Source organism: Fistularia commersonii, chromosome 17 (genome assembly GCF_037954325.1).
Source record: "Fistularia commersonii isolate RoL2024-O1a breed Wild chromosome 17, RoL_Fcom_v1.0, whole genome shotgun sequence".
Classification (NCBI taxonomy): domain Eukaryota; kingdom Metazoa; phylum Chordata; class Actinopteri; order Syngnathiformes; family Fistulariidae; genus Fistularia; species Fistularia commersonii.
In genome coordinates this window covers 6,731,773-6,752,677 of record NC_141300.1, presented here as the reverse complement: position 1 = coordinate 6,752,677, position 20,905 = coordinate 6,731,773, and the positions used below count along the sequence as shown (strand labels likewise).

At 38.4% G+C, this 20,905-nt stretch overlaps 1 protein-coding gene across 3 annotated transcripts in view; it reads left to right on the top strand.

Moving 5' to 3' along the window:
* Window positions 1-6,113: 6,113 nt before the first annotated feature.
* trim44 (tripartite motif containing 44) overlaps window positions 6,114-20,905 on the top strand; it is a 56,414-nt gene continuing 41,622 nt past the window's right edge. For 2 of the 3 annotated variants that reach the window (XM_086163099.1, XM_086163097.1), the window contains exons 1-3: window positions 6,114-6,302; window positions 7,011-7,634; window positions 11,935-12,012. In XM_086163099.1, coding sequence (XP_086019225.1) covers window positions 7,044-7,634; window positions 11,935-12,012 — 669 coding nt within the window. In that variant the 5' untranslated portion in view covers window positions 6,114-6,302; window positions 7,011-7,043. Of the gene's footprint in view, window positions 6,303-6,482; window positions 6,618-7,010; window positions 7,635-11,934; window positions 12,013-20,905 lie in introns of those variants that run through there. The other variant, XM_086163098.1, reaches the window with a different exon arrangement.

Below are 20,905 nucleotides of genomic sequence, written 5' to 3'. Positions count from 1 at the left end.
GAGCTCTTTAGCATTGTTCCGGGTGGTGAATTTGTGTCAGTGGGCAACGGGAAGCAACACAGGAAGTAAGACATTGTAAAGCTTTATAACATTTGCCAAAATTTGAACACAAATTGTTATTTAAAAGATTAAGTCAAATCATGGATGTGAAAGTCACATTAGTGAAACCGGGGCTATGCTCAGGTTTTGGGATGGGTCTAAGCAGTTTCTCTGACGAAATAATCCTGCGGTGTGAGGTTTTTGTTAAGATAATCTTAATGTCAGTTGGACAGGAACCTCAATTTTCAATCTACTATGTCACCATGACTGATTATTACCACTATATGTCTGAAATACCACCATGGGATAGTGAGAAGAAACCAGATACAGCCAATGAGGGAGCAAACTAGAAAGCCTTGCCATAAATGTGTGTGTGTGTGTGTGTGTGTGTGTGTGTGTGTGTGTGTGTGTGTGTAGAAACATAGCTGGGATCAAGAAATCATCCTTCTCAGCTTTGATATAGTCCATAGGTTTGCTATTTTCTAAGTTGCAAACTTTACTCAGGAGCCAAAGTCATGTTGGATTGCACAAGAGTCTGAAACAACTGCTCTGATATTGCAAAGAGAAAATGTTGATTCTTCATCATGTTTGAATCTCCTAATATATACAGTATATTATATACAATGCATATACTACATAATCCAAATGGGTTGTAATCCATCCTAAATGAGAGTTAAAAAAACCGCACAGTAACCTGTGTGAAGTACGTGACCCTTCCATCATCACCGCTATTGATGAGCCCTTGAACACAGCCCTCAACTAGAAGCAATGATGCTGTTCAGCGGCCAGCAGATGGACTATGGATGTACCATACTGTACATCCTCTATACATGACCATACCTGTAAATGTGATCTATTCAAAACAAAGGCATTCTCCCACTGCAGCTACCTTAAATAAGTCAAGGTTGAAATCTATACAGATTCACATTACTGTCTTTGCAGGAGGTGATAGCCTGAGTCATCTAACCTTCCGCTTACTTTGCTACATCTTTTGTCATGAGGGACTTTCAAAATATGTCTTTTCTCCTCTTGATGAAAGAGAGCAGGGAAGGTGAGACAGGGAGATTAGGCTATATAGCCCTCTGGCAGTAGCTAGTTAGTCCTTTTCCTAATATATATTATGGACACAGTCAGGACGACAGAATATTAAATAAAGACCAAACTATAATAATTTAGAGATGGGTCAAAGTAGTTCATAGAGAGACATTAAGGGTTCATGTTAGGTGAAAGACAGTATACATTGGTTCAGTGGCGAGGAGAAAGAATACTTTTAAGTATTTCTTATGTTAGAACTAAAATGACTTGTGGGGATGAACACTTTGGAGGAGGCAATTTGCATTTCAGGAATTTAAATAAGCAACCTTGTAAAGTACAGAGGGACAAATTCTTAGGGGATAACATGAATTAAACTTGAACTAAGTGGCAAAAAAGCCCCAACAGCCTGTTTTGATTAGTACAAGGTGACAAGGAATAAAACATAATTTCCTTTTATATTTTATCAATGATTTTACTGTGATAACAAATTCTTACGAATAATTTCTAAAAGATCTTGGGCAGCAAAAATAATGGAAATATAGTTTATCTTTGTTCTCCCTGTGTAAATTGAGCTTTTCTTGTTCTTCCCGTACCTGCATTCCAGGGTTCCGTTCAGGTGATCTAGCTTGAAAGCTGTCCTTTCAAATGCCCCCCCCCCCCCCCCCCACACACACACACGCCGGCACACAGACAGAGAGAGAGAGAGAGAGAGAGAGAGAGAGAGAGAGAGAGAGAGAGAGAGAGAGAGAGAGAGAGCGAGAGAGAGAGAGAGAGAGAGAGAGAGAGAGAGAGAGCTCAGAGCAGTTACGGTTGTCATGGTGATCTGTAATTAACATGTATTCACATGACCTGAAATTAAAAAAAAAAAAAAAAATCTCGTGGGGCTGTAAAACCACAGTATCAACCTCAAACACACATTTAAATTGGTGGGTTTTTTTTTGGTCCTAATACCAAGTATATTGGATTTCCCAATTTGTGTATGTTTTTTTTTCCACAACACACTTGGAGAGGAAGTGAAAATCCTTACAGGAAAAGTGCAGCAACATTTGGGGGCTTATCTCACAGAGCAGCATTACTAATTTAGCTGCATAATTGCACCTGAGAATACATTCAACTCTTAACTTCACACCCTGTTCCAGATTTGACAGGGTAACAGTCTTTGTTCATCAAAATTAGTTTTTTCCTGCATTGCCGGTCTTAGCCTGGGACTATGACAACAGCATGCTGATTCTGTTCTATGATCGATAACGATGACAGGTTTAGCGAGAGGAAGTTAAGCGATTCAAAAAGCATCCTTTGAATGACGCACAGAGGGAAATGGCTATAATGTCAACTGACTGCAGGGTTGCATTCAAGAAGGGATTAAAGGTTTTTCTAACTGTGCTGATGCACTAGAAGGACACCCCATCTCTGGACAAACAACTGACCTTATGTCCATAAAACAGTACTAAATACAAGGCATCAGATAAGTGTGTTCTGCCTGCTGTGCCTGTCTGCCAAACCTCTCCTCTCGCTGTTGGCCGATGTTCCTGAGAGCTCGGTGTTGTCTTGCCAGGTTCCATGCAAAAGCGTTTCTAATCTGTGGAACATAATTTAGGTAAACAAATTTAGCTCCTTCTGCATGTCACATTTTGTTGTTCTATAGTCCCTTAGTACTGGAAGGGGAGGGATATAATAAGTAAAAAAAAAAAAAAAATAATAAAAAAAAAACGAAAATCAATATTCTTATCAGTAGCCACTTGTTTTTTACATTGAGTGTTTATTTTAATGAATTGCAAGTCAATGATCTATTTTATTGTTTTCAATTTACAGCAGTGTTCAAACGATGCTGTGGCTTACTGTTCAGCTTTGCTGAATTTTTAATTAAAGTGCAAAACATTAACTCCATGGTCTGAGCATAACTCCACCCACTGCTTGATCCTGAAAAAATAAGCTTAAAAGCAGCCTCGGAGGATCAGGGAGGAGCTACACATTCAACCTGAACTGGTCAACAAAAAACACCTAATCAACGTTCATCTTTGAGCTAAAGAACAGTTTCCTACAGAGTATCATGGCAATAATTAAAAGATCTGGAAAAGTGTATCCATCATGAACATCACACTATTGCCACTGTTGTATATATACATTAAAATTTAACCTTGATGTCTTATCATGGTCATAATAATTAGTATTATCCTGATGTCCTTTAGAAAAACAAGTGGAAAGGTAAGAAATGGCTTTTTCATGCAAACAAAGCTTGCGATACAATTAGGAGTGATATCCTGAATGTTCATTGTGAGATTTGTGGTTCTGTTTACAGCACAGATGCCTGCTGGCTCAGACCCCTTGCCAGAAAAACAGACCGACACAGACTTATATTTTCAAGGTATTGCTGTCCTTTCCCATCCAGAGTACCACCCAACACAGTGGAATATTTTAGCATACTATTCATTGAATTTCTGCTTATCCAATTATCCCAACACCCCATTTTCACACTGGCTGGAAACCATTTGAGTGCACAACTTGGATTTGTTGGTGTCATCTGTGCCAAATTGGTTTGGGACCGCAAAAGTTGATTTAGGATGCAAAAAAAGAGCGGGGGTTGGTGACAATATCAGTGGCCAGGTTTACTGTGAACTTATCAGAGCAACAATATGGAAGGTAAAAATAGCTTGACAAAATGAGTGAAGAGTTTGTGAAGTTGCAGGAATACCACATTTTTGGTATAAATTTCATCTATAGAAGAAAGGTAATGCAATGACGTCAATTGTGATTTTGAACAAAATACAAACTGGGATCAAAGATAGAAAACTGATTCATTGAATAAACCAAAATCAATACACTTAACCCACTCATCTCAGACAGCTTTCATGCTGGCATATGCGGACACACTAATGTACTCTACTCATTTAATAAGTAATGGAGCTCCGCTGAACCCAGCCTCTCTGTTGAAAGCTGAAGGAATGGTTTGAGGTGGTCCCAAGGGGACCCAAGAAACCTTCAGAGTGAGATCAACCAAGGATAAATATACACAGCACACTGGCCTAAACACTGGGCTTTTCTATGGGAGCAGAAGTAAGGGTACAGTTGAAGTTATCAGAAATCAGCCATTTTATTATCATGTATTTCATTACAACTTCAATTCAATCAACATTTTAGAGTATATCATCTTTTAAAGTCCACTTTAACACATGCTGTGATCTGTTTGGTCGCACATTTTCTGCTCCAACTGTAAATCTCAAAACTAACAAATGTAATTTCTCTATGTAAAACGTTATGCATCTAGGCTATTGTCATTATTACAATGATGTGGATCAAGCAGATGTCATTCCAGTCAATTGTTGTTTACAAGTAAATACTGCACTAGTGTTTTTTTTGTTTTTTTTTATAAATCATGTTTTTTTGTTGAAACAATCCCATTCAAGGAAATAAATAAGATTAAAAAAAAATCTATCAAAAAAAAAAAATCAAGGCTTTGCTATAAATGGACCATCATCTTTATAACGCAGATGCTCAAAGGTATCTTGAAATGTAGTTTATAGTTATTTATGGCATAAAAATGAAATCGCAGTACCAGTAAACCATTATTTGCCAAATAGCACTTGTGTGAAGACCAGCTTTATAGTCTGTTTTTAGATCTATCTACAGAGAACAGCTTGTCTTTCCTCATCTCTTTCTTTTCAGACCTCTAATCCTTTGCCACTACTTCCGAGTGTTGGTTTCTGCAGGGTAAGGACAGTAATAGAAGAGAAAAACTGACAAAATAATTTGACTTCCTATTATACCAGTTGCTTGAAATTCACAATCTGTCATGTTTTCTTATGTTTCCTTTAAATGGTAAGTGAATAATCTTTTTTGGATTCTAAAACCCTTTTTTTTCTTTGGATCGTACTGTATCACAATGAATTAGTTTTATGATATAGACAAAGTGAGTGTTTCAATTTAAGAAATGCATCTTACATTTCTTAAATACATTGTGTTGAAAATAAGATTGTGTACTGACATGTTTTAGATATTAAAACTGTTATTTTTTATCTTAAAACTCTATAAAACTCCCCTGAACTAAAATGTTCAACACTGTACCAGAAATAATGTTTCATCATTCTGAAATCATTCCATCTAAAGAGTTTGGGCTGATTATTTCCAGGTTATACAATTTTATACAATTTGGGGTTTAGGACAATATGATAAGCAGATAGCTGCTGACATCCGCTATGCAAATTTTCATTGTCCCCTAACCGAGGAATTTAAACAATGCACAACACAATTTTCCTCAAAGATTTACAAAGAAACCCATAAAACCATGAATGCATACCTATATTTGAGAAGCATCTAACTTGTTTCGTCTGACAGTATTTTGAATGTCTATCGATCTTATATTGATTTAACATTTTTCAATTTGCTGAACCAGATGTCTGTTTATTCACAACTGAAGCAGGACACCAGTAAACGCTCTCTACAGAAAGGCCCCAGCTGAGAGGGACGGCTAGTCTCTGCACCACCAGGCTGTCAAGGTATGGTGTTCTACATTTTCCATGTTTTGTTAAAATTTAATCAGTCTGATAATCAGTCTCAAAGTACATAAATTAAAGACTCTCAAAGTGATATGTTATGTTAAACCTCAATGCTTGTTGAAATTTGTAGAAAGACCAAAATTTGTATGATTACAGCTTAAAACCGCACTGCAAAAAGACAGCTAAAAGAAAAAAAATATGCTGATTCATTGGTAAATTTTTAACCGGATGTGCATTTAGGGACACAAGTGCCAAGTTTATGAAGTTGAAAAATCGTGCAAAGGTGAATAATGTGAGACAAGAAGCGAGTGAATTTAAAAGAACTGTGTGGCAGGGAAAGAGTTAAGAGCCCCACCTGAGTGAACGTTCCCTTCTCCGACTTTGCACTAGTTTTAGACCGATTCAGTTTATACAACTGGCGTTACATGCAGGTGAAAAGTATGTCTTACATACGGGACACGGGGAGCAGGAAGTAGAAAAAGCGCAAACCAGTCAGCCGCAGATGAAAACAAGGAAGTGAGCGCTGTCGACTCGGAGTCTGCCATCAACTGTAAACTGAGAGGAGATCCGCAGACAGCTCGGAGTGGAATTCAAAGCGCTGCGGCTTGCGCTAAGGAAGTTAGCTGTCAAGCTAATAACTCATATCTGTCCGTATCACCTCAAAGCAGATCATTTTGGAAGGAAAGGAAAAGAAAAAAAATTGTAAGGGGGCGGGCGGGTGGAATACACAGACATGTAAGTATCCAAAGCAGTAAGCTGGAATCTTCACAAAATAAGGAGGAGAATACCTGTGTGAGGAAGAACGGGGGAAGGGTGCTTTCGATATACAGAGACAGCGCAGAGGGGCGGTAAAATAGGGGATGATGGGAAAGTTTTCACTGCATTACAGCACGCTGTTTTGTTTTTTTCTTCCATTGTTCTTTGTGTCAGCAGTTGGAAAGAGTACACAAACACAGCTTAGCTTAGGAGAGGGGGGCTTCTTGAAGAGGAAGAAAAAACAGGATTTCTCTGCGTGTTTCTGAGCAGCCTGGCAGTGTGAACTGGCACAAGGTTCAAGAGTGTCTGGAGTGTGTGCGTGTGTGTGTGTGTGTGTGTGTGTGGGGGGGGGGGGGGGGGGCGTGGTCGTTCTGGGGGCAAATCCACGCACTCAGCACTTTCTGCTCCTATGTCAGTAAACAAAGGGAGTGTGTTTTCCCACGAAGTCAGTTAAGTGATTGCAGACGGGTTCTCCCTGTTTGACCCGCGCGTTGAGAGATGTGTTTGTGTTCAACTATTTCAGCGATTGCTGTTGCCGTTTTGTCTGGACTCTGCCCACCCCCAAACCCCTTTATGCATCATCTGTTGTGGGGATTAGTCTTGAGTATCTCCGGCTTTCCACTGCGCTAACATGAGAAGCATCCACAGAAGGTCACAGATATTAATAACTTGTCTCTTTACTACTAGATTTTTGGACACCCTGAATTATCGCCTTCCACAATGGACCACAGAGGAAATCCCCAAGAAGAGCTGAAGCTGGATGACCTCCCACAGATAGACGGCTTTTGTGACGCGTGTGAACCCGATGAGGCCGAGCCGGCTTCGCAAGTTTGCCACACCTGCAGCTTTGCCTTCTGCTCCCCGCATGCAGACAAACATGCAAACAGTACACATCACCCACTCAGTCCTTACAACAGTGAGGAGGCTCAAGGCAATGAATGTTTCTTGGACAGAGACTCTACAGTTGCACATGATGCAGAGAATGACGAGAGCACAGCTTCACTGAACGTGAAACGAGGTAAAGCACCCCTTGGGTTGGCGATGGCTGCTGCAGACGGCAGTGGCGATGCAGAGAAAATTAATGGATCGCAGGTTCATGCTGAAGCGGGAGACAGATCTGAGGGTGCCACGGGTAGCGATGAAGTGGAGAAGAGCGTGACTGTAGAGAAACTGCGCTGCAAAGAGCACGGACAAGAAGGCTCCCTCTACTGTAAACTCGATGAGAAGATAATCTGTGTGGTGTGTGCGGTGCAGGGTGAGCACTGTGACCATGAGGTCATCACGCTCCATGATGCCTACATGTGGCAGAAGGTGAGTCTCAAATCCCTCACATTAACCTATTTTCACAGGCCCTTTTTCAGTATTAATTTGCAACTTAATCGTTGAGCTGGAGGATCATGTGTTGGATATGCAATACAAATGCTTTGTTCTTCTAAATTATTCATTTAAAAAACATTCAAATAAGTGAATCTTGAAAAGGTATCCATGATCTAGCCATAAAATATCCAAATAGTATCAACATAAATATAAATCCTACCCTTCTATTATGCTTGCTTGCTTGCTTGGTATATTCTTGAGTGTATCAAAGTCATTTCTTGAATTTCATTGATTTTATTTTTGTAGTGAAATTCCTGGTGAATTTTATGGGAAGTTGCTCATTTGATATTTCTTAATGGTTATCTATAATCTACCGTATTGTTACACATAGCTTTTCAGTAGGTCATGTTCCATGCCTGGTTTTAGAGAGTAGCATTTGTTAATTTGTGTTTCCTGACACATTTGATATACAAATATATTGTCAAGCATCTGTTTTTGTAGCAACCCTATTTAAATTCTGGGACTCCCCTGAAACTGTTAAGGGCCAGGGGATAGTGTGTTAAACAGTTCCCTTCCCACTGCGGTGGTCATGCTGATAAAAAATGAGACTCCTCATCACCAGGTGTGTGTATCTGTGCGCATGTGTCCTCCTTTTTGAAGTAGTCCCCATTACACAAGGGGTATGTTTAATTTCTGCATGTAGTAAAATCAGTTAATTACCTCAATACACAGGTCTGACTTTAAAATCTGATGTATGTAGTAAAGCTGCTTGACCCCTGATTGTATCTGCTGTAGATTTAACTTATAGAACTCTGTAACTCTTGTAACCAATGACTCTAAAGTGTTACATTTTTAATTCAGTATAATATTAAGCACTTAGCTGTGGGCCTTTAGTCGTTAAGTGAGTTTTGCAAAGGCCTACAGGAGCCCAGCTTTAGAATATTTCAAACGGATGACATCATTGCCCAAGTTTTTAAATACATACTATATATAGAAGTATAAAAATTCTCAAATACTTTTTTTCAAAGCTGTGACGTGGAAATAATGAATATGTTTCTCCGTCCATTTTTCTTAGCACCAATTAAGGTTTCCTCCTCTTTCCAGTCCCCAGATGGCTTTTTGCTTCAGTTGTTTTTAATAGGTCCGGTGAGTCACAAGTATTTCAGTGCAGCATTACATTAGGGCCAATAAGATGACCTAATGTCCTACTGGATTTATAAGAATAACTCATCCAAAGCACTAAAATGGTTCACAGACCCTTATCCTAATTGCTCCTTGCAACAGTGTAAGACTGTAGGAGTTCTTCACAGTCATCTTTGTAAATGGAAAATTGTTAGGTTTCCATCACACATATTAACAATATTTTTCAAAATCATCAAAGGTACTCGCATGCTTTTTCTTATGTCTATATCAAGAATAAATGTTTTGATACAAGTGTCTGTCTCTGTCCTGCTTATATAAATCCAACATTTCCGTTCCATTTTCCAATTCATATCGTCTGCATTAAAGTACACATTGAAGCTTATTATTTAGCAGAAGTGTGCTTTCAGGAGTCTGATCGAATATTGCCTTGTTACTAGATATTCTAAAGTTGTTTTCGTGCACATCAATCTTTTAATTCCCATTCAAATTGGTTCATTTTCCCTGAAGGACGATTGCAGTAGCCCATAGAGTATTGCAACAACAGTCTCTTACAACTGCAATAAACAATTTCAAGTGCCATAACAGAGATTTAAAACAAAACAATATACATACACTCATGGAGGTGAGGTATGTGCTGGAAAGAAGAGGAATGAACGTTAGTTGCAGCAAGACAGAGTACATCTGTGTGATAAGAGGAACCTGGGTGGAACGGTGAGGCTACAAGGAATGGAGATCAGGAAGTTGGAGTATTTCAGGTACTCGGGGTCAACAGTCCAGAGCAACGGAGAGTGTGGAAAAGAGGTGAACAGATGGGTCCAAGTAGGTTGAAATGGGGGGAGGAAAGTGACAGGGGTACTATGTGACAAAAGACTATCAGCCAGAGTGAAAGGAAAGGTGTACAAGACCAGCGATGCTGTATGGCCTACAAACAGTTCCAATGACAAAAAGACAGGAGGCAGAGCTAGAGGTGGCAGAGATGAAGATCTTGAGGTTCTCTTTGGGTGTGATGAGGATGGATGTTTTGGAGAGAAGGTCAGAGAAGCCAGACTTATATGGTTCAGTCATGTACAGAAGAGAGATAGTGAATGTATTGCTAGATGGATGCTGGAATTGGAGCTGCCAGGCAGGAGGTCTAGAGAAAGACCAAAGAGACGATTTATGGACATAGTGAGAGAGGATATGAAGGTAGTTGTGAGAGGTGTGAGAGATGAGGATACAGAGAATAGGGTTAGATGGAGAAGGTTGATACTGGTTGTGACCTCTGAAGGGAAAACCCAAAAGGAGAAGAAGAAGAATTCCTGTTTTGCTCCAGTCCTGCTTTATCCATCTCCCTTAAAGACCATTTAGTCTTAGCTTTTGAATTTAAAATAGGACTACAACAGCAATAGACAGAACCCTATTCTGCCCCAAATGTAAAAACAGTTAGCAATATATCAGGATGCCTTCAGAGTGCATCATTGCAACACACAAGGAGAATCACAAACAAACATTAGAAATGGTAGATGGATCAATGGTTATCAGTGGAAAACTCCTCATGCTCGATCAAAATAATCGAAATCCATTCAGATTTGGTTTGCTTGTTGTCCACACGTGTAGAAATGAAATGGGATTTTATTTTTGATTTAACCAGAATGATAAAAAATGTATCTGAAACTTTCCTACATCATTACAGTTTGTTCAGTTGTGCAGTGTTGTGCTGATTTCATGTACCATTAGCCTCAGACATTATTACCGTGGTGTAAACATGTGGAATGTTTCAACATTTGGACGATCCAATGTTGTTTTTTTTTATCTTTAATACTCTAGAGAATGAGAGGGTATCAGCAGGAGCTTTGTTTGATAATTATAAAATAACCAACCACTCGTTTTGCCTTCGTCATAATGTCAGCAGTGGTATCTTGGTTGTAATTCATAGAAACAACTGTTGTTTTTTGCCCTGTAGCTAAACATCTGAAAAAACAAAGCAGACCACATTAACTGCAGCACATTTCACTGACTTACGTTATGTCATGGCCGCATATGGATTGCTGATGGACAAAGAGGGTCACACGCACAGGCAGCCTCAGGCTAGATTATTTACTCTAAGCCCACTCCAGCTTTTATCCTGCTTCCTGTGTCAATGTATTCATGCGAAGCAGTCCTTTATCCCTATGAGCAGTGATATGATTCCTCTTGCTAGACTATGCTTAGATTGTGTAGACTGATATCTGTCTTTTATCAAACTTTGGTCCTTATAAGGAGTATATTTGCTTAAATTTGAGAAATTTTTGAATTTCTAATTTTTTCCTACTCCTACCTTTAAATTTATGTATTTATATAAAAGATTATAACTGTTTACAGTAAAAATAGTCTTTCGATCGATGTTTGAATGTGTTTCGTATCTACATCATGGTGATAGCAAAAGCCAAAACAAATATAAATCTAAGAAAACATGTTTCACCTTAGGCTACATATTGAAAAAAAATAAAATGCCATTTTGTTTTTTGTTTAGTGTCAGATTTAGTCATGGCTATAAATTGAAATTTCATGGTGGTAGTTCTGCATTTGCAATTAAAAATCAAAGACATCTGTATTTGAAAGTAATAAGAGAAAGGGATCAGATTAAATAACATTAACATTTGCTAATCTCAGGACTTGAAAAACAAAATAAAATAGTTCATTGTAGAGAAACAAACTCCTTTGTTACATCTTATTATTTTTGGCTTGAACAAGATCAGTGCAGTCAGTTACAGGGGGCAAAAGATCTGTATTCAGTTTCTGTTTCTCTGGTGTGAACAGGCTGGGACTCTCCATCAGGAGGGTATAAATGTCTTATCAGATCAGAATGTGTCATCTTACTGTATCTTCTACCTGCTGAGTGAGCAGGTAAATGGAGGAAATTCTGGTCCACTTGTATAATCATTAGTATTTTGAATTACATTTACAGCGGTTGACGGTGAGTGACTGTACATATTTGAATGGACTTGTATTTCACTAAAAGATCTTTGCAAATTTGCCAAGCAGCATGTTGGCAGCTTCTTTTGCCTTGTGAAAAAGTCACGATATTTAAAAATAAAACCAAGACAGATAATTGTGTTGGTCATATGTAACCAATCCTTCCTCCTTTGTTCTAATACGGTGGCGTGCTCCCATGTCTTTCTGTGTTTTGTAGAACAAGCAGGGTTTTGATCTGCTTGACTGTACACAGCAGATGGGAAAGAGAATCACAAATAAGTGGACCGACCCTGAGGTAAGTCCAAACTCCTGCATACAGAACCCTTAGTATGTCAACCTAAATTGAACCACAAAGATGGACTTTCTCATAAAAGATTTCCCTTCTTGAATCTTGAAAGATGAAGAATTTCTCTCTGATAATATTAGCTGGACCTCCAGGCAGAGAATGACTGTATCTATTCATTTTTTAGGGGAGTGTGTCCCATGCTTGTATTTCTTTTTTTTTAATATAGAGATATCTCTGTTGCTATGCAGGTGTGAAGATTCACCCTCAAATAGAAATGTAGCTCTAGCTGTAGATGTAATGGTAGCAAAGACTGCACAATGTAGAAAAGACCTGTATAACTTGTGTATATATACACATATATATGTGTGTGTGTGTGTGTGTGTGTGTGTGTGTGTGTGTGTGTGTGTGTGTGTGTGTGTGTGTGTGTGTGTGTGTGTGTGTGTGTGTGTGTGTGTGTGTGTGTGTGTGTGTTCTATTTTATACTTGTTCTATTTTGATTCAAGAGATATCCAATCAATTACTATGTATTCTGGTCACCAGCTATGGAATCTGTGAGATATGACTTCGTTTGTCATAGTTTAGTAACCAATTTGGCCAAGCTGCCATACAGCCTGATATATGAACACTGCAGCCTTAGGATAAGATAAGATAAACTTTATTGATCCCCAGAGGGGAAATTCCTTTGTCACAGCAGTGAAACAGTTATAATGTCAAAAAAAGTAAAATAAATATGAATAAATTGAAAGACAGAAGATATCAAGACATCCACGAATACATAGCCAGCAGATACTGTACATAGACAGCAGACAACAACAGCAACAACATCAGGGATAACAATGGACAACATCAAGGACCAGTGGGAGTGTAAAATACACAACCAGAACTAAACAACAATATAAACAGAATGACAATAGCAATGAAAAAATAAATAAACAAAAATAGGCAGGATGTGTGCAGGCTGGGACAAACAGGATAAGAAAGTCAGCAGAGTTAGAGCATGACATGAATGGGTGAGGTAGTGGATGGGGTAGGGTAGTGAGATTGTGGAAGCAGCACAGGTTCACTCAGGCTGTTCAGAGTTGTGTGCTGTCCGTTACATACTTGATTTTTACTCTTGAATGCAATTTGTATTTTGTTTGTTGTGAAGAATTTCCCACCACCAAGTCTTGATTACAATCAGGGTTTTTTTTAAATGCCTCTCTACTTTCCAACATTACAGTATTGTTAATTGATTCCATGTATTCTCCCTAAAACTTGAATATTCTTATTTCAAATATTCAGGGAAGGCAGACTTTCATAGAACGGCATAATAACAAATGTCACGATAAAGATTTTTGTTTCGAGCAAGAATAGCTGAGAGTGTGAGATAATGATGTGCAAATGGCCATTAGACTGTCAGGTCAGCAGAGTTTGGCCATAAAAATGAGCATTCTGATTAATAGCAGATGGGACATGGGTGATGAAATAACACATCATTAATGGAGAAAATTATAAATTACATCCCCCTGAGATGTGCAACAGCTCAGTGGGGCTGCAGGGCTTCCTTAATACATGTGTATTCCATGGTGCTGCGCTGTCGTTTGATGACAGCTTCATTTTTTATCCAGCAAAGCTATGACTGTGCTGCCGCACTGCTTACCTGTACAGTGTGTGATATGTGCTGCTGCATGCAGCCTCAGTTTGCACATGCATGGCTTCACACACTGACTTTTCTTTTGACTTTGGATTCTGATAAAATGTAAACGCACACACACACACATATACATACATATATATATATATATATATATATATATATATATATATATATATATATATACATATATATATATATATATATATACATATATATTTTTTATTTTTTAGGCCTGTGGGTACTTCATTTAGGCCTGTGGCTACTTTAATTACAGGACTCGTTTATTTGCCCTTTAGAGAGTGCAAGACGTAAAACATAATAGAGGGAAAAAATACACTCATCGTTTATTAACATTGTCCATCAGCCCGCAACTAGGGTAATTGTTATTTGTTGCGGGTTTGATAAAATCCCACGAGGCAAAGCTTGGAATTCTATATGGTGGGATGTATTGTTATTGTATTTTGTAAGTTTTGTGTGTTTTTATAATGGGTTTTAGCCAACTTATTTGGTTTTAATCCACAGAAAGCCATCACAGAGGCAACAAACAAGGTATTTCTCCTCTCTAATTTAGCGGGTACAGCATTGCAAGCCACAATAGAGCAGACACAAAAGTACAAAAGTCTGGAATCATTTTGAAAGTTATATGAGGTCATGAAGGCTATTCGTTGTAAACATAGGACCACTTTATTTTTTCAATCTATTATCTATCATGCAACCCAAACAGATGTAACTCTGTCTGATTGTACTTTGATTGCATCAGTTTGATTACAGGCTTTAGTAGATATTGCCTGCCAGCATTTCTGTAACAAGTCAGATTTATTCAGGTATTATCTATAGAGGTGGTCCTCACTAACAACGTACTCGGTTAATGACAACTTGGGGTTACGACAGGCTTTGCAATAATAATAAACTACGTGTGGAATACGTTGGCAGTGGAGTTGTGAATGAGTATGTATCGTACGCGTTTACCTGCATTTATAATTGGCCTATTTTCATGCAAGTATAAACATTAAAGTTAAAATAGCACGTTATAAATGGCCGATATGTGTGCAAATACTGCACTACGGTACAGAGACTACGGTAGAAACAGTGTTTCGCTCAACAACAAACTCACTTAACGACAGACCCCTGGAACGTAACCCTGTCATTAACTGAGGACCAATCGTAATGAAAAAGAACAGAAATTCCCTTCAGCAGCTGTTTAAAACATTTCCAAAATTTAGGTATCAATTAAGGATTCATAGCACTGGTATTGTGTTCTTGAAAGTATTTTTAGTATTGTTACAGATTTCCAATATTTCTGATAATTCATTCACTACATCGGCAGGATATTGAAAATAGATTTTTGTAATGTTCCAAAACAGTACTGTATAAATCCACTTAGGATACAAACCAATTTAATTTATGCGTTAATATGACCTTGTTTTTTCCAGATAGCACTCAGAGTTTAGTTGTTAAGTTTCTTTCATAAAAGAGTCACTGGCTGCAGCAGCCTCCTTTGTCTACAGTGTATTAACAGTTGCAGCAGGAGAGAAATATCTGCTGCCACTCTCCTGAATATACACAGTGCTCTGACACTGCCATAACCCACCATCCACGCAGGCAGTGTGACCATAGCAACCAAAGTGAAGCAAAGCAAAAGGAGCCAGGACTACTCCTATCTGAATTCCCAGAATCATACAGCTCAGCAATGAGTAGGTGTAATAACAGAGAGAAATGTTCCAGGAGTAAAAAAAGCAACATTTGATCATACTCAGCAAAACTTTCCACAGTAAGTATTTCAGTTATTCAGATACATTTTTAAATTGTTCTTTTTTCCCTTTTATACTTAGCCACCTGAACTACAGACTTTATTAAACTGTGATATTATTGTTTTCCTTGTCATCAGTTATTATTGATCTGTTGTGTCCTATATTATTACTCTATCCCTAAAGAGGTGACAGTTAGTGTCAGGAGTACCAAGGATTATTAGCTGTACAGAGGAATGCACCTTTTCTTGATTAACTTCAGTCAGTAATAGGCATCTTTTTGACCCCACTGACACTAGACACTACAAGAATGATGTACCACTGGCCCAATAACCCACCACAAAACTAACTCTGCACTGTAACATTAGATTGAAATTTAATTGTAAATGTTGTAGAATTAAATATGAGTATAGTCAAATTTCAATTGTTCCAACTGCTAACAGCTTTTTTTTTTTTTTTTTTTTTTTTTTTTTCTCCAGTGAATTAAAATAGTGAAATGCTCACTTCTCTTGTAATATTGTACACCTACTGTACTGTATGTTGCAGGGTTAACATGGTCATTGAGTTGTAAAAGAAAAGCTAACCAATATGGCTACTTTTTATCAAGGCTTTTTAGTACTATCACTGATGATTATTATAAATTCCAGTGAAATGCTGCCTTGTGGAAGGCCTGCTTGCTTTATCTCATGAAGCTTCTTATCCATGTAGATACGTGGCTTTATTGTATGTAAATTCATTGTCTACTTTTCAAGTTTGAGAAAATAAACATTTTATTTTACAATATTAATGGAGTTAGAGGTGGTGTCTGGATGATCACTGGAACTTTAAATTATAGTTACATTGTAACTATGTCTGTGAAATTGTTCCATTTTGCACCTGAACGTCTTCTAATAACACTACAGCACTAGGTCTGACTAAGGTGCAAACCACTATGCACGCCTTGTTGATATCTATGAATATATTTTACCTAGCTTGAGTTGACCTCCTGCCTGGCAGCTCCAATTCCAGCATTGTCTACCATTCACTATCCCTCCCTTGTACATGACTGAACCATCTCAGTCTGGCTTCTCTGACCTTCTCTCCAAAACATCTAACATGTGCTCTTCCTCTGAGAGGCTCATTCCTGATAATATCCATCCTTAATACTCCCAAAGAGAACCTCAACATCTTCATCTCTGCGACCTCCACCTCTCTAGATTGTCCTCAACCTGTTCCTTGCTACATTTTCCTCTCTATTCTTAATCACTCGGACCTGTTGTACATCCTTTCCATCTCTATCTCTCTGTTTCACCAACATGTGTAGATCATTCTCTCCCTCCTTACTGTCCAACCGAGCATACAAGTCATCATATGGCCTTTGTTTTGCCTTTGTTACCTTGAGCTTTACCTTACACTGTATCTCCCTGTACTCCTGTCTGTTCTCTTCAGTCCCCTCAGTGTCCTGGATCTTCTTTGTTGATTGCTTTTTCTGTATATACTCCTGCACATCCTCCTTCCACCACCAAGTCTCCTATCTACGTTCCTTCCAGATGATACACCAAGTTCTCTCCTACCTGTCTCCCTGATTACATCAGCTGTAGTTGTCCAATCATCTGGAAGCTCTCCCTGATCACCCAGAGCACCTTTCTCAACTCCGCCCTGAAAACCATACAACACTCTTTCCTTTTTAGCTTCCACCACTTTGTCCTCTGCTCTGCCTTTGTCCTCTTGATCTTCCTTGTCACCTGAGTCAACATGTATTGATCATTCTCTCCCTTTTTACTGTCCAACCGAGCATACAAGACATCGTACGCCCTTTGTTTTGCCTTTGCTAGCTGGATCTTTACCTTACACTGTATTGCTCTGTACTCCTTTCTGTTCTCTTCAGTCCCCTTGTCCTCTTGATCTTCCTTGTCACCTGAGTCATTCTACAAACCACCATCCTATTCTGTCTGACTGCACTCTCACTTACAAGTACTTTTCAGTCTTTGATCTCTTTCAGGTTACCTCGTCTATACAAGTTGTTGTCTTCCTGCGTACTCCTACCGCCGCTCTTATAAGTTACCCTATGTTCCTGACTTTTCTAGAAAATAATGTTCACTACAGCATTTCCATCCTTTTTGCAAAGTCTACCACGATCTGTCCCTCTGCGTTCCTATCCCGTATACCAAATCTGCCCATCACCTCTTCATCCCCTCTATCGCCTGCACCAACACGCCCACTGAAGTCTGCACCGATTACTGCTCTCATCTCTGCGGATACTGTGCATCGCTTCATCTAACTCATTCCTGAACTTTTCCATCTCCTCTAACTCACATCCCACCTGCGGGGCATAGTCACTAACAACATTGAACATCACACCTTCAATTTCCAGTTTTTAATAAAGGTAGAGAAGTATCCTCACAAAATATGTGTATTGCTGAAATATTGTGTAGCCTGATGAGATTGTTGATTCTGAAGTTAGTAATCCCTTATCTTTTAGGCCACAGCTCACAGGTAGCTGTCAGAATGTTGTAGTTGCTGGAATTGTTTTTCTGTTTTTTTTGTTGCATTCGGAGGATCCATTTAAGTTTTATAGCTTATACCCAAGTGTAAAATAGCATGCTTTGATTTAATTTTATTACTATTGTCTTATCTTTAATCCTTTAGCCCCATTTGCAGTTAACCATTACATTGATTTCCTAATAATCTCAATTTACGGTCAGCCAGTACACTCTTAATTACTTTTGTTTTTTATTTGCAGCTGGAAGACACGGGAAAACAGAAGGGGGAAAAGTACCTTTTCCTGAAGGGAAAAACAGTATTAGGGACTTAATCAAAATCAGTACCTCCTGAAAAGTTATCTCAGTGTTCAACCAACAATTTTACGTTATGATGAGGATAGAGAGATTGGTTTGTGTAAATCTATCATTTTGCAAGACTGTCGAGAGGGTCGCACAGAGTCTGAAACAAATGGTTTGCCTCTGCAATGGCTCAACAACCATCACTGTCTAAAAGCAACTTTTTAAAAGATGGAACAGTAACATCGATTTTGTTGTGCTATTGACATTCTCTCCATCAGTTGGAGGAAATCAAGTCACAAAAAGAGGTTTCAATGTCTGAATTTCGGACAACAGCTTTATTTCTCAACTAGCTCCAACTAGGTCCAAATTGCAACTCTTTCTCTTGATATCAACCAAAACAAAAGCTGCTGAGACTGAATTTTCACGACAAGTCAACCTTGAAAACAGTTGGGTGTATTTCCGTTCCAGGTGCCAAACTAAGAACATTTTCTGCCTCTGAGAATAAAACCTGACTGGAGGCTTTTTATTTATTTATTTATTTTTATTTTCCAAAGGGCACTCTAAAAGTAGGCAGTAAAACGAAGGAGGTAAAGCAACAATAGCATTCCCTTATTATTCATCAATGGCAATAGTTGTACTTTTTTTCTCAGTCACTATACGCTCTCCTGCATCCTCAGACACTTTGGAAAAGTACTTTCCCAGCAGATTAGTATTCTTTTGGACAAATTGTTGTTTGCCAATTACTTGTTTTTTCAGACGAGTCTGTTTCGTGAAATCACTTGAAACATGTATGAAAAATTACTTACTAGATAAGAGGAAAATGTATTATCCTTTAACTTTTGTCCATTTGGCGGATGTAGTTCACTTGATAGAGCTGATACAACTCCTATTGGAAGGTTTGGTGGCTTCTGTCTGCATGCCAAACGATCCTTGACGAGAAACTGAAACCCATATTGCTTCTGATGCATCTCTGGCACTATCAATGTGTGAGTGCATGTGTGAATGGGTGACTATGAAATCCAGTTTGAAGCGCTATACAAGAATGGGATCATTTATACCATTTGCTACAGCCCCCTTTATAAATACTGAGATCAGATAAATGAAGGTATATCATGTGATAAGAACACCTTAGGAAAATGAATACTATGGCAAAGTATGGTTCTTTTAAAGATCAACTTCCACCCCATTTCCCAACTAGAGAAATTAGTCAATTCTCCAGAGAGACCCACTCACAACAAAAACTCACTTGATGAGCAATAGGTGCTGTAAATTAGATTTCTTTTCATTTGAATTGGCTCGTTATTAACAAATTTGGAGCGCAGACCACTCTAAATCAAATATTCGAAACAAACAATTAACTTTGTTTGTGACTAAAGTCATTGCAAGTTTTTATTTTTTCCTTGTCAAGAAAAAGGAGATGAATCATCAGTAAAAGCATAACCCCAAGCTGATCATTCAGGCTGAGCTGATGCGGTTTCACAGGTCCAATTATCCAGACTGTTGCCTAGCTCTAATTATTGTTTGTATACAGTCAAGTTTATGCTGATCTGCATAATATTCTAGTGAACTGCATTGCACTCTTCTAGTACTGGTTGCCCCAAGGCAAGATAAATATACAAGTGTCATATGCATCAGTGGTGTGAAACACTCTGTTGTTCTACGAAATTCCTTTTTTTGGATTTTACACCATGAAAAATTCTAGGAACAGTAATCGATTTAGCATTTCTTTTGGGGGAGCCACTAGCTCGTGCATCTCCCAAAGTCAAATACATCTCCCTCCCAGCTGCTGATCTCAGGTTAAGATGCTAGGATAATTTTGCGGCCCTTCTGCTACCGCAGGCCGTGTACTCCATTTACGAAAAAACATGTATCATTTGGGAGTGACCAATTTTGCCATTTTTAAGTATTTTTTGTGATATCCTAGGGCCCTTACAGAGAGAACTGGTGTCATACTGATCTATAGAACCCACCCTGATGTTTCCTTACAACAGATGCACCAGAAATCAGCTGAACAGTTTATTAACAATTTCTGTGCCCTTCTACTTGAGAAGCACAGACTGTAAGAACATATTATGAATGTACAAAAAAAGACATTAGGATGATTGCCACATGAACATTTACCTAATTTTATAATATAAATATTATTTCTCTCAGCAGAAATCATGAAAACTTCCGGCACAACACATTGTTAATCCAAAACCGATTGGACTGAGCATGCTGAACCTTGTGAAACTGCTAACATCATAAAAATTGCAAATACTCAACTTTGGATCATGTTATTATAATGCCAAGTTATTTTTTAAGATTCAGTGCATTCTTATTTTTTCTTGGACTTTGGTGTTTGGGAGGGCCAGCATGGTAGGATAATGTGGGAAATTCTGCAAGTCATTTTCTGCAAGACTGTATTTCTCCCAGATCTGTGAGGTAATCTGGAGGTCGTCAATTTGAAACGTGTTTCAGTTAAATAATTTGGGTATTAAAGTCCCTGAAAAAATGAGGAACAAAATTTGAAGTGAAATGCATTCAAATAACATAACAAACAAACTCCTTATATAATTTGCCTGAATTAATGAATTTACTTGAAATTCTCATCTTGGAGTCTCTCTTTAGAAACGTGTCCTTACGACCTGGGTATGTTCTGTTTGAACTGCCTGCACTTATTACTGTATACCTAAATGGGCCTGTGATTTGTCATTGAAAGTTCCTTTATTCTAATGGGACCTTTTATTGGAAACAAAATGCACCTAGACATGATG